The sequence below is a fragment of the Centruroides vittatus genome, unplaced genomic scaffold, assembly GCF_030686945.1.
Source record: "Centruroides vittatus isolate TY-2023 unplaced genomic scaffold, ASM3068694v2 scaffold_769, whole genome shotgun sequence".
In the NCBI taxonomy this organism is placed as follows: domain Eukaryota; kingdom Metazoa; phylum Arthropoda; class Arachnida; order Scorpiones; family Buthidae; genus Centruroides; species Centruroides vittatus.
In genome coordinates, this window is record NW_027122717.1 from 3,866,050 (window position 1) to 3,881,207 (window position 15,158).

Genomic DNA, 15,158 nt, shown 5'->3' on the forward strand with positions numbered 1-15,158 from the left:
TACAAAGATAAAAAATGGCATTAACAGGGATTATATAGTTGATAAAAAAGCAATTTAAGTATTTAATAAATCAAAGAGGTTAATTAAATTGTAAATAAGGCAATATGATGATATGGTGAGCTGTATGGAAGTTTGAAGCCGTGATCTGTCTTCTACCAGAGTCTTCTCCTTTCCATCAAGCCGGGAGACAAATGTATCACACTGACAAGCATAACTTCCTTTGGACTACCCTGAGCTTCCGGGGTGCAAGCTTTTATTTGATTGTCATGGGAAAGGGATCACGTGATTGTCCAATCATGTAATCCCTTTCCCACGACAATCGATGTTGACAATGACAATGCATTTTCTGACACCTGTGTGTCAACTTTCCCATCAGATTGCTGACAATCAGGGTGACCTCTGATCTGAAACTATTCGATAGTTTTTCTATCAACGGATGTTTAAACATCTTTTGAAAAAAAATTCATGTTACAATTTTTTTTGCATATTTGTGAATTTCACAAAGCCAATCAACATTAAAACTGGTAATTTAAAATAATTATAGTGGAACCAACAAATTTACAGTAATTTATAGAAATTATTATTAGTTCTCTTAAAAAATCTAGAAGCTGAAAAATGCTAAATTCTTATAATTTCTGCCTATCATCTAAAAGTAAAAACCAATTTGCATATTCAGTTAAGTATCGTAATTTACTGTGATGCTGTATCAATATTTAAATTAATAGTACAAAAATAAAAATATGAAATAATATTCATAATATCTACATACAAAAATACAGAAACAAGTTGCATAACTTTCCCAGCTGTTATGAGATTTTATTTTAAAAATAAAATTTATATTATTAATCCTAATAAATAAAATTTGTGTGTAGCACCATCTTTTGAGATTTTATAGAAAAATTTTTTTATTATTAATTTAATTACTATAAAATGGCAAGAAACATAATTTTTAGGGTAGTGATGAGTTTCATAAAAATTTGTAAATGCTAATAGTGAGTAAAATCGACATCACGTCCAACGTCTTTAGAGATATGACACATGATACTCCTCTATCACCTCACTCCTCAACCTTTAACTACCAAAATTTAATAAAACCAATACCCTTTATACACAAGTTATCATGCCAAATTTTGTTTGTTAATCTTTATCCCATTTTGAGATATTAAAATAAAATAGATGCCAACACAGACATACACCCATGGAAATTTTTCCCCAATTTTTTTTTTTACTTTCTTGGGTTCAGGGTCTCAAAACTTGAATATTTGCAAGAAGCTTGCAGGATTAAATTTGACACAATTCCAATAATTTTCCTTGTTATGTATACATAACAGCCTGGAAAGTAAAACAAAAGTTATTTCAAACTGCAGAAATATTTAAACAAATCACATCATCAATACCAATAACCAGCAAAAATGAAAAACTTTTACTGTAATTTAACATTTTCTTCCATTTATAACAGATATTGTCAGGTTTAACTAATGGAGTTTATAGTATTCCAACTCAGGATTTGTCAATACAGCAGAGAGTCGTTAATCGGAATCAATTGGGGACTGGGGTTGTTCAGATTAGTGATTTGTTCGAATTACTGATTATGTACGAAAAAATATATTAACCTGTCCAATGTTCAAATTTTTCTTTGTTGTGTGTTGCTTCGTGTTGAATTTTCGTCGATTTTAAGCCTAACAAAAATTTTTATAATAATAATCGAGGCTATCGTATCGTTAAAAATTATTTCTTCATTTTGTACAAACAAAATATATATATTGAAGAATATAATAACATGAAAATTATACTTTAGAAGTAAATCTAGTATCAAAAATGTTTGATTCAGCACGACACAGTCCGACTGAAAATCGTTCCGATTACCAGCGATTCCAATTACTGGGGTTCAGATTAACGACTCTCTACTGTATATTCTCAGGAAACACATGCTCACATCTAACACTTTAGATAACAATGTGCAAGTGGATTTTGAACAAGACATGATTTCTACACCATGCAACAGAACTGTCTTGGCTGAAACATCTGGAAAGGGTAATCTACAAAGCCTTCAGGAGAGGGACAGCAGTTAACTTCAAGAAAGCAGACTACTTTTTCAGCCTGGAGAGCACTATTTGAACTGGTCTAATTCAATGCATCATGTCTGACATGTGCAACTTTGCATGTTAAATCTGTAATTAAACAAAAAAAAAAATTCTGTTCTAAGACTAATTTTTTTTTGTTTTTCAATTTAAGTTCCATCAGTTAAACCTTATGATGTCTGTTATAAATGAGAGAAAACATCAGTTACAATAAAAGTTTTTCATTTTTGCTGGTTATTGGTGTTAATGGTGTGATTTGATTACATATTAAGCCAGTATCTTGATGATTGGTACTGCAGAAATATTTTCTTTTCTAATGAAAAAATTAAATATAATTTAAGATGTTAAAACTATATTTTGTTAACAGAAACAAAAATCAACACCTTAAACAAAGCTGCTTGTATTTTTCGAGATCAGCTATTTCCTTGCCATCAGAAATTAGAGAACACATCCAGGGTATTAGAGTAGGAAGAGACGGTAATTCTATTATGCAGGAAGTCATGGATATAAAGGTTGAAGATTCTAAGGGGACAAAACTCAAAAGCTCATAACCCTCAAGATCTAATACACTAAGAGGTAATTATAAGACTACTAAATCAATTTAGATTTACAGAAGAGGCCTTACCTACAAGGTCATTAATTGCAGAGACAGACTACCTTAACAAAGAAACATCTTATATTAGTCAAACAATTTAAAATTTATTCAGCAATATAAAAATAGCATAACAAAGCACAAAACATGCATGTAACAAAATAAGTATGTATAATATATAAGTTTATTGCATAGTTAAAGAATATATGTAAGAATACACAAACTTATAAAAATTCAAAATACTATTTACAATGAAAAAAAACTATTTAAAAGAAATTTAAGCAAAACTAAAAATACTGAAAACAAACATAAATGTAAAGTAATCAATTGAAAATTACTAATCACTCTCTACTCACAAAAAGTACAGTATATTGAAAACATCTTAAAAAACAAAACACCCAGACAGAATATAAAAAATTTATAACCAGTTTTTAAAATTTATCTGAATGCCAAGTTATTTAGAGGATAGTATTAGCCTAATTATTAACTATATTAGGAAATTTGGTCTAAAAATAGGTTTATCAATCTATTTTTAGGTCAGTTTACATAGTACAATTAATTAATAATTGGCTTAATTCTAACCCATAAGTAACTCAATTTTTAGATCTAATAGGCAAAACTAAATAATTCAGAATTTACTATAGCAATTTGCAAAATTCACAATTATCATTTCCTAAAATTTAAAAATTATTGGTTAAAACAATAAATCAACACCTTCAACCTTCCAGCAAAACCTAAACTAATATTTTCTTTATTCTCAAAGATGTTCCAGTTGGATATGATTCAATTTAATTAAACATTTATAGTGTACTGATAATGAGTACTTATCAAATATATTATTCAAATTTTATAATACTTTCAATTGTATTTTTATTTTTTATCATTTTTTACTCACTCATAAATACCCTTACACAGGCGCACAAACAAGTATGAGACATAAATAAAAGATGTTAAAAGTTGCTTTAAATGCAGACTAATAATTTTTTTACCTAATATTATACTGTACAGTGTCTTATAAATATTGCCATAATAATGATATTCTGATTAACAAAACAGTGAAGAAGAAATTTACAGTATATAACATAATAAATAATAATTATTTAATAATTATTTAAATCATATACCTTGATTATAATAAAGTATTCAATAAAAAACCACACACAAATACTCACAGCATTTATACACATTTTTGATCTACTTTTAGACACTATTCAATTCTACATCATATGTAATTGTCTTCAATAGAAAAAAATGATATTTTCTATTGAACTCACAGTGCTACTGATAACACGAAAACAACACTTCTATCAACAGAATGCAACTTTATTACTGGTATGCATTTTGGTACACAAGGGTCTTTTGTACCAAAATTCTTTCCAGTAATATGTTTTATATATTGAATGATATCAATACAAAAGAATGATATCAAAAGAAGAAAATGTTTATATACCGAATAGCTGAATTTTTAATAAAGGAAAAACATATAAATCCTATATATACACTGATCATCATCTGGCACCCAAAACACTTTCTTTGTCTAGTCATGGTCTGTTTCTTAGACTGAAAATATGGCTTATACACTAGTGTTTATTAACTTGGATATTTCTTATTTAATAGAGATATAATTAAATATTCTAATATTCCATCAAATACAAATTTTATTATCCTAATAGCATTTTTTATACTTATAATAACTCTATTATATTATTAATAACTTCATAACAACTATGGTTAATGATTTATACCAGTGGTCTTCAACAGGATGCAGCAACATGTCAGGAATGCCACGAAATATGAAAACGGATTGAAAAGTTTCCAGAATTGCTGCTAGGGGGTATGTTTGAAAATATTCTTCGTGCACTGCAGTAGCAAATTTTTTATATGTACTGACTCCGAATTTCACATCGATCTGGCCAATAGTTCGGTTTTTACAAGCAGTGAAGTAAAATATCCTGTGTGCCTGTTCATTCATACATGAAGAAAAACAAAATTTGAGCTGTTACCAAATTTTTCCATTTGGAAGGAAAACCCACAATAAAAATCAAATCTAGGTTGGACAATCAACTTGGCAATTCAGCATCTTCATTTTCCATGATATGCTTTTGGTTTTAGAATTCAAGCATGGCTGCACACACACAAATGTTGAACCACGTTCGGGACATCAAAGAACTGTTACCACTCCAGGAATTGTGGATAAAATCCATGACATAATGTTAGATCTCCAAATCAAAGTGCATGAGATTGAGGAAGTTGTGGGTATATCCTATGAACGAGTATTCATATTTTGCATAAAGAATTGAGTTTAAAGTAGTTGTCTGCAACATGGCTGCCACATTTTTTCCATAGCAAAAATGCAATCAAGTCCAAATTTCAGCCAAGAGTTTGAAATTGTTTAACAGGTTTGGAACTGTTTAAGAGGAATCAAACAGATTTCAAGTAATGATTTGTGACAATAGATGATACCTAGATTCACAACTACATACCTGAAACAAAAATTCAATCAAAACAGAGAATTAGCATTCCACAGAAGGTGAAGACCATTATTCATTCAGTTGGCAAGATGATGGCATCAGTTTTTTGGAATTTTGTTAAGTGACTATCTTGTCACTGGCCAATACTATGAAACACTTTTGGAAAACTCAAAGCAACAATCCAAGAAAAATGTCCAGGAATGATCAATAAAAAGTATTGCTGTACAACAACAATGTGCCTGCTCATTCAAGTGCAGTTGTTTCACAAAAACCAACATAAATTAAGTTTGAAATCCTTCTGCATCCATCATATTTGTCAGATTTGGCTCCCTCAAATTTCTACCTATTCTGAAACTCAAAACATTTCTAGCAGGAAAGAGATTTTGGTCCAATGAAGAGATGATCGAGGTCATAAACAGCTATTTTGGAATCAGAGAAAATATCTTCTGGGAGGGAATCGAAAAGCTTGAGAAATGTTGGATCAACTATAAGTCATGATCAAAAAGTTTCCATTCGAAGGCTGTACAGTCCAGATTTGGTATGCCAGTCATGCAAAGCACCATGATCATTTAGGCAAGCATCCCACTGCTTCACCAGGTTGAATATATCCCGTTGGTAAAATTCCTGTTTCTGCTGCTTGAAAAAGTCCAAAACTGCCTGCTGCACTTCTATGTCTGACCAGAACCATTGACCTTTTAAAGACTTCTTTAAGAGACCGAAGGTGTGAAAATCATATGGGGAGAGATCAAGACTGTAAGGCAGGTGCTCAAGTGTCTCCCACTTTAGTGCATGTAACTTCTGCGTTTCGATATTTGCGGTATAGGGATGTGCATTATCATGGAGCAGAATCACCCATTTTGCAGTTTTCCTGGACGTTTTGCCTTAATCGCATGTCATAATCTCTCCAGTGTTTTGCAGTACCATGCCCCAGTGATTGAGATACTTGGTTCCTTGAAATCAATAAGCAATGGGCCCTGGTAATTGAAGAACAGGGTAAACATCACTTTACCAGCAGATGACTGGCTCTTGAACTTCTTGGGATGAAGGGACGAAGGATGACACCACTGAATGGTCACCGCTTTCAACTCAGGTTCCCAGTGGTGGCACCAGCTTTTGTCGCCAGCAACAATGTGCTGAAAGAATGTGTTACTTTTAACATTGAAACATATCAGGTGCTTCAGGGAAACAGCCATCTGTTTTGATTGTTGTTTGGACTTTAAATGCCTGGGGGTATCCACTGACTGCAGACCTTACGGTAGCCTAACTCCTGCCAGATTATGTGTTGCACGCTACCGAAGCTTATGTCGAGATCTTTTGAAAGCACACATATGGATATGCGACAATCCGTCCTAATTGCATCATCAGTTGTCTGCTTGTTGTTTGTATTGGATGTGGCTGGCCTCCCAGATCGACCTGCATCTTAGGTCAAATCACGACCAGCTCTGAACTTTGTACACTATTCCACTATGGTGGTTTTCGACAGGCATGCTTCTCCATACACATTCTTCAATCTCTAATGAATGTCTACCAGTGTGTTTCCTTTGGCAGCCAAAAAAAGAATCACAGCACATTCTTCCTGTTTGGACACATGTGGTATTAACGTCGCCATTGTTCACGTTTCAGCATTTTCTACACAATAATCCCACGCCTCGCTGTTGGTGTGTATATACCCCACATCAGCAATGTGCTAATTTGCATATATGCTGCAGCCACATCCTTAAACGGAAATGTTTTGATCACCCCTTATATGTTAAGATTTGAGGGGATTATATTGGAAAATAAAGCACAACTTGGAAATCATTTACAGTCAAACCTGTTTTTATGCGCTCTTTTTATGTGCGATTTTTATTTGTGCGGTATAGTTGGCGACTAGTCTCGTGCGATTCGTCATGTCTTATGTTGACTTATTATAGCTAAATAAACTTATTATAGCATAAATGCACTTATTATAGTAATATTATTGCATGAATATGCGAAAAATGAAATAATTTACTTTTTAAGTCAACAAAACACCACCTGGACAAAAATATGTAAAACAGACGATAGACCAGACGATGCAGTCAAGTGCTGACATCTGTTGTCAATAAATTCTATTTCGTACGGTTTTGAGTTATTTTCTATGTGAGACTTTTTTTATGCGGTCCCTGTTGACCGCATAAAAAAAATATTTTTTTAATTGTGTCGCGAAAACTATTATTTACAGCCATTCGTGAAGTTTCGTGAGATTTTTTTTATGCGTTTTTTTTTTAATGCGGTCCCTATCCCCCGCATAAAAACAGGTTTGACTGTATTTTGTTTTCATTGTCATTCCAAAAACTTTTCAATCCACCCTTGTATAGGTGTTGAACAGCACCATAACACTTCTTACATATATTACTAAAAGTATGCAAAATGCAAAAACTATGTATCAATATAGTAGTAGGGATGCTGCATTAAAAAAATTACCAAGTTGAGATACCACTGTTAGAAAAGGGGTAGAAAAATATTGTTAATACTATAAGTAAGTTTAAATCAGGGGTTATGAACCTCTAGCCCAAAGAAGTTATCCAGCCTGTTTAGCTTATTTTAACCAACATATTTAAAGAAGGAAGTTTGTTAAATTTTTAGAAATCTCTGCCAGTAGCGAATTTTAAGTTTCAAGAAGTTTGCATGGGAATATTTCATAATTTTGCTTCTGATTACTTTTGTGACCTTATCAAGTGATATTACAATTTTGAATGCTAGACTGAATTGAAGCTAGATTGGAAATCTGACACAGGCTTATGAAATATGCCAAAAACATTTGTGTTCTTAATAAATGTGTTTGTTGGAAATGCAAGGTTGGTGGATGGTATTAAAATTTTCAGATTAAATATTGTTTAAATATATATTGTTTAAATATATATTGTTTAAAAAATTATAAAATTATTATAAGATTGCAAAACAGATATGAGAGCATCAGAAAGCAATGTGGAACATCGAGGTTGAACCACTGAAGGCAATCAGGTGTGGAACACCTAGTACATTCAATCATAAAATGTTATAAATTATTTTCTAAATATAAATATAACAATAAGTTTAATTTTTTTTTTAAATTTCTTTGATTATAAAATTATAAAAATGGCACAGAGATGTAACAGTTCTGTGTCAAATAACACTGACATATCTATTTTGCAGAATAAGTAATCATTACATATTCAATCGCTTGATATCATTCAACAACAACTATTAAAGGATTAATTATACTGGCTAAAATGATTAGTATAGCCAGTGTATGATCACATGTCTAATATGAATATTAAGTTTTCAGTAAAATTGGATAATTACATCAAAATCTTACAATGTCATAAATAAGCAACATAAGCAATATTATCATAATAATTAAATGTTCCAAATACAGACATTCTCATCTTTCAGAATTTTGCTTTCAGATAAATCAGTCTTTTGTACATAACATTTCAATATACCTAAATTATTTTTCATATGCCAGATTCAGACTTTTGCAAATTTTCAGCCAATAAACAAGTTTGAATCACTTTCAGTTTTGATTTTGATAACTTTGATTTTCAAATTATTTGTAAAAATTCATTTTTGTCTGTTTCCTGTTTAATTTATAGTTTTAATGCTTTAAATAATGTTTTATTCACTTTAATATACTCATTGTAAGAATCTAAAACATTCCAACTGTAATAAAAAATTTTATAAATTTTCCTTTTTAGCATTCTGGAAACAGAATTTCCTTTAACATGCAACTCTGTTGTTTAACTTTTGTACAGATTTTTAGAAATGCATTTTATCTGAAAGTTCAGAACTTCTGTATGTAAAAAGCAATAACAAATCAAATTTTAGCAAATTAAATTACTAATTAAAAGTAAACAATTTACCTGACATCTTTTAAACCTTTTGAACGAATAATATTAAATATATCCTTATGTCCCATTGGAGTCTTAGGATACATATCAAGAACCTAAAAAAATAATAAATATAAAATTGTTAACATTATAAAAAGCAAGTTAACAGAATCTCTTATATATCAAATTAATTAACTGACTAGAAACTTAAAAGTATTTTTGAAATTGTAATGTAAATCTTTTTTTAAAAATATTTGACACAAATTTCACAAATTACAAGCAAATAGAAGAAAAATATGGTAATGTTCCTTTAGTTTGTCTCCTTCATATTAATACATCATGTATTGAATAGTTTTATTGTAAATATTTCAATAGTTATTACAATTAAAAGCATTCTGAAAACAAAATGCATACTTGACAGGTGACATCTTGAAACAAACCTCATTACTACAATTTAATTTATAAGTTTGACAGTGAAATACTGAAATTTACAAAATGTTATTGAAAGCAATTATGTTTTCATTCTTTAATATACATTTTACTGTTTTTTTATATGTATAAAAAAATTAATAAAAGCATTTTAAAATTTATATATTTTGTAATTATGTAATTTATGTAATTTAGGTCTAATGCTTGACCAGTTCTCAATTTGACTGGCAGCTTCTCGCATTGACCAAACAGATCAACCAATATCTGATTCATGTGCTACAAATCTTTGCTTCATACTTTGCCTGCCAACTTGGGATTGACTGGTGGCAACTAGCCAAAATCTGACATGTTACATCAAATGTGTATACAGGATCTGTGCAGGTAATTTCATCTATGATTCCCTAACCAATCATGACATTATTCCCCAACCTAATAAGGTCACTGCATTTCCATTTTAATATTCCATTGTGTAATATTCAGCAAAGACTATTTAAGGCCATTTTGTACACAATTATATAAATTTTTTATTAAAAACTCTTTATTCACTCACAAAAAAAAAAAAAAAAGAAAAACTTTGCATAAAATTGATTACGTACTTAGCTATGTCATTTCTACGTCATATAAAAAATTTCATGATTTTATTTAAATTAATTCGTAAATTTTATTTAAATAAGAGTATGATTCACACCGCAAAATAAAGTAAAGTAAAATCAAATTTTCTTAAAGTGAGGAGGCAGGAAATTCAAAATAATTTAAACAGAATAAATTGCACACACTGTGAGAGGGAAAAACTGCTTATCACATGCTAGTTTTGTTCCAGTATGGGCCCAATCAAGATCATTACTAAGTACTGGATTTTTCGGATCGGTAAAAGTGGAGTTTCAGATCTGAAATCGGATCAAACAGATCATGTTTTCAAATTTATTCTCGAAACAAAAAAATAATAAAAATAAAACATAATTATTAAATTTTCTTCAGTTATCTGTTTATTAATGAATGCAGTATACAATATTATACATTGTTTGAAAATGACCATGCACATACAAGGAATCTATTAATATTTTCTTCTCACAGACTATATCGATGGTCAGTGAGAATGTTTTTATACAATCAAAAACTTCTCTCAGCCTCGACTGTAGTCAGAGAGAGTATTTCAGCAAAGGTGCATACATCCTCAGAGATCTCTGACGATTTTCCGACTAGACAGCTATTAACTTTGCAAAGCACATAAAAACCACTGTTCTTTTCCAAAAGTGCCATTAGCTTTGTGCAAAGTTTGTTTCCACACACACCAGGAAAGTTTTGTATAGAATCCTCTGCTGTTTGAAAAATTTTTAGAGATTCTTCAAGTGACAACCCTCTTGCTTTTAATGTTTCAATGATATCCAGAAAATTAAACAAATGGGCACAGATGTAAACTAGAAAAGTGGTTAAATGTGGATTCTCCAAAGTTTCCTTGACATCCCAATGAAAGAACTTTCTGATTCATCCAGTTCATCGATAAAATTTTGAAAGTCACATAAATGTTCCACATAGAATAGTGCCACTTTTATCCGTGCGCCTCATCTCGTGATTACGGGAGAGGGTAGCAAAAGAGTATCTGGCACACACTCGTGATACATAGCAGCTCACATTGGTGCCTTTGTAAATACAGTCGACTCCGCATAAGTCGTCACTTGGATAACTTGACACCATCGGTTAAGTAGTCAGTTTTCTGTGGTCCCGGCCGACTTACATAGGCATTAATGTTAAAAAACTCCGGTTTACTCGACACCGTTTAACTCGTTACTACTGGATAAGTTGACATACTTTTGCTGTCCCACACTCTGATAAGTCGTCACCTCCTCCTGAAAAAATGAATTCACTCTGCACATACGGTGAGAACTCATTTTTTTTCAGGAGGAGTCAATTTATTTATTAATATATAATTAATATATTTAATAATATAATAATATATTATTATTATCAATAATATATATTTACATATTAATAAAAATGCATTAACATTTTATATATTTTTATGTATAAAATAATAACAGATAAACAAAAGGAAAATATACAATCTACATCAACGTCACACCAGAGTCCAATTTTGCATTTTCTCATGCTAGAAGCATTAAGAATCCTTAGACATTACTTGCCAACAATTGACAATTGCAAAGATGATGTTTTCAAGGCATTCATGATCGTTGAAAAAGAAAGTCGAAACAGTTAAGTGCTCAAAACAAACAACACTAAATGAATTTTTCAGTTTTTCATCTACAGAGTAATTGTAAATGGAAGACAATGTATTGTAAGCCTATACTACTGTATAATGCCCTACTGTATTTTCCTAACTGTAATTTTGTGGTTTTTTTTCCAACTTCGCTTTAGTTGTCACATCGGATAACTCAACACATTTCCACTTTCCCTTGGGATGTCAACTTACGCGGACTCGACTGTAGTTTCTTGCCGGAACAAATGAGTAGGATGTTTACATCTTTAAAATGTAAACAAACTTGTTTGGCCAGAAGACGTAAGGTGTGATTCAGGCAAGTTACAAGAATCAGATTATATAAAAAAGGCTTCAAAATGCACACATTTTGAAGCCTTTATGTCTGCTGCACCGTAAGCATGACAAGAACTTTTTCAGTATTCTGGAGAAATTTATCTTGCCACAATAACATTTGACCTTCCTGAACAAATCTTGCTATCGCCTCTGCATTTGTCCTCTCCAGAAATTTGCATAAAAGAAGATGGAAAAGGCTGTTCTTATATTTATCAAGTTTTCCTACTATCATTGAAACAACATATAGTCACTTGAGTCTATAGTTTCATCTACAGCAAATCATATAGCATTGTCACTAATTTCTTTGCAGATTTCTTCAAGCACTTCCTGGTGAACATATGGAAGATAATTCTTCTGCAGTGTTGATTTATCGGGAAGATTCTGCTTCGTGTATTTTTCTAAGTACTTCCTGAGCAAGGGATGCTTCAGTTTATGCAATTCTATATTACATCCTATAAGGGTTCTTATTGTATCTAAGAAAAATATATTTTCTTGATCCTGAGATTCTATTTTTGTGATCAGCATGTGGTATGTTCTATCCTGTCAACGTGCTGCTCGTATGTCTTGAAGTATGCACAAAATCCTCGAAATGTTATTTCTTCATGCACACAAATGCATTTTGACATACCTGACAGAACACTTTTGAGCCATCAATTGTGAAATCTCTTGGTTAAGTTTGCTCCCTTCATCCACTTCAGCAAAAGTTCATACACAGAACTTTTATGCTTACCCATTAAATTTCTTAGTCTGAGATTTTTACTCTAGCCTCAATTAACACAATTAACACTTTTTCCAAATGAAAAGAAAAGGAACCATGAGAGGTAAAATAAATTCCCAAATAATTAAAGTTTGGTACAACTACCAACCTGTGTTTCTCCAAATAAAATTTATCTGATTTTTTAATTTGCCTCCTCTGAGAAAAATCGTTATTTTTGTCCTTTCCAAATTAACTGTTAAATAATTATTGTGACAGTATTCTTGAAGTAAACATAGTCTCTCCTGGAGAGTCACAACTGAATTTACCATTAACACAAAATTGTCTGCATAAAAAAAACAATTTATATTTTTATAGGGTGAAATTGCAATTGTGGAAGTTTGGCCTTGTAAAGATTTCGGAAAGTCATTTAGAAAAAGAACAAAAAGGAATGGGCTTAAGGTTCTCCTTGAGGTAATCCTTTAAAAGATTCTTCTATTGAATAGTAAGTATTGGAAATTTTTTAGTAAATTGATAAACTTTGTTCAAAGGCCCATATGTTCTAGTTTGAACCATAATATGTCATATCTATAAAATCGAAAGCTTTTTTAAAGATATGAAACCTACATACAGTTTTTTTGTTTTCTTAATAGTATTAATTGAACAATTTCATTTAAAATAAACAAGCTATATTTGACACCTCTATTATTGACATAAACTTCTTGATAAGGAGTGATAATATTGTGGTTTTTCAGAAAGTTGAGTTTAAAATACCCCACTCCCTAGACACTAATATGTGGAAATCCGGGGTTAAGAGAAGGTTGTCTCTCACCCATGTTCGGATTCGGACCTGAGAAACTCACCCACATCATCACTGAATGAGATGATAGTAATATTTTGTTTTGTCAACAGGAAGTTCTTATGATCTTCCTTTAGATTTTTTCCTGACACCAGTTTAATTAGCATGTTAGGCACACCATATAATATTTTTATACTTTTGTCTGAAGGGGAGGATCATGGACTCCCGATAAGACTTCAGCAAATATTTGACATCAAGAACAAGATCACTTAAACAAACTAAAAACAATATTTAATGAAAATAACAAATATAAATGTACAAATTGAGATTACACACAGACAGTTTCTAAAGTCCCTATCTAAACGTGAGAGAGAGTTTACATCAAATAAAACTTACTACCTCTGTTGACAAATGTTTATCTTTCGTTGGGCTGTCGCATATCGGTCTTTGATTAATATATTTCTTATGGAGAGGTTAATTGGCAATTCTAGGCTGACGGAGATCTCTTTAAGACATCCATACCTCCATGTGGCAGTTCCTTCTATGGCCGTCTGCTTCAAGTTTGCAATTTCTTTCCCTTTTATTCTAAATTCCTCTAATAATTCTAGTAAATTGGGTTTTAGGTTTGGTAACATTTGACAGGATATTATTTCTGATGCAAATGGCCAGATATTTGTTGGAGATCTGTGATAACATCTTTCCCAAAGGAAGTTTTACTTCCCTTCCAATGAATTTGACAGAAATGTGTTAATTTTTTTGCTAAAATATTACTTTAATTTTACTAATTGATTTAAATAAAACTTATTCTTTGTCTCACAATTCTCACAATATTATACACTTCCATCCATAGTTAAAGGCAGTTTGTTAATATAGATGAGAACGATTTCCTTAATATATTGATTTAAGCTATTGGACGATAATTGGCTGGTAATAATCTGTTTCTTTCTTATATAACATTTTTTAAACAGATTTGTTTCCAAGTAGTAGGAAATGCACCATGAGATTTAAATGAGTTAAACATATTTAAAATGTTGTTTAATATTTCGCTTGGAAGACATTTAATCATTTCATTTCTGATTTTATCCAAACAAGGTGATTTGCAAACTTTTAATTTTCTTACTTCTTACTTCTAACTGCATACTCTAGTTCTGACTAAGATTTTGGATCGTCTAGAAGAGATCTTTGATTGAAAGACTTTTTAAAAGAATAGCTGTTTGAGGACCTGAAAAGGGCAAATTCAAAAAATCGAACTAAATCTCACTTGAAATTACATTTGCAGTATGCCTTCATTGTTCTAAACTTGTTTACCAATGACAAAATTCTTTTGTATTTTTTGTATGTTGTAATTGTAACTTAATTTTGGCTAGAAATAACTTTTTCTTAGCTTTTCACAATGACTTGTAACTTTTATTTAATTTGCGATACTCTTCTAACAGTTCTCTTGATTTATTTTTGCGAAATTTTCTTAATGAACTATTCATTTTTCTTTTTAACATCAAACAATTGTTTATCAAATGGCTTTAATGAACTAGTCATTCTCAACATTCCACTTTGGGTTGCTGAAATCAATAGCTTTTGTAAGAATTCTGAGTAAAAATTCAACACATCCAATAAAAACCTCATCTTCAGTGATTTACGAAATGAGGTGACTGACAAAACGTATTTGTCAAGCTTATCCTTGTTCCATGCATAGAGGTTTCTGTAGTTTGCATGT

At 31.1% G+C, this 15,158-nt stretch overlaps 1 protein-coding gene across 1 annotated transcript in view; it reads right to left on the minus strand.

The window, feature by feature from the left end:
- Asx (Additional sex combs) overlaps window positions 1-15,158 on the minus strand; it is a 129,244-nt gene that overhangs the window by 87,543 nt on the left and 26,543 nt on the right. The window contains exon 2 of the mRNA XM_067288045.1: window positions 9,008-9,090. Within this exon, the coding sequence (XP_067144146.1) occupies window positions 9,008-9,090 (83 nt within the window). The remainder of the gene's footprint in view (window positions 1-9,007; window positions 9,091-15,158) is intronic.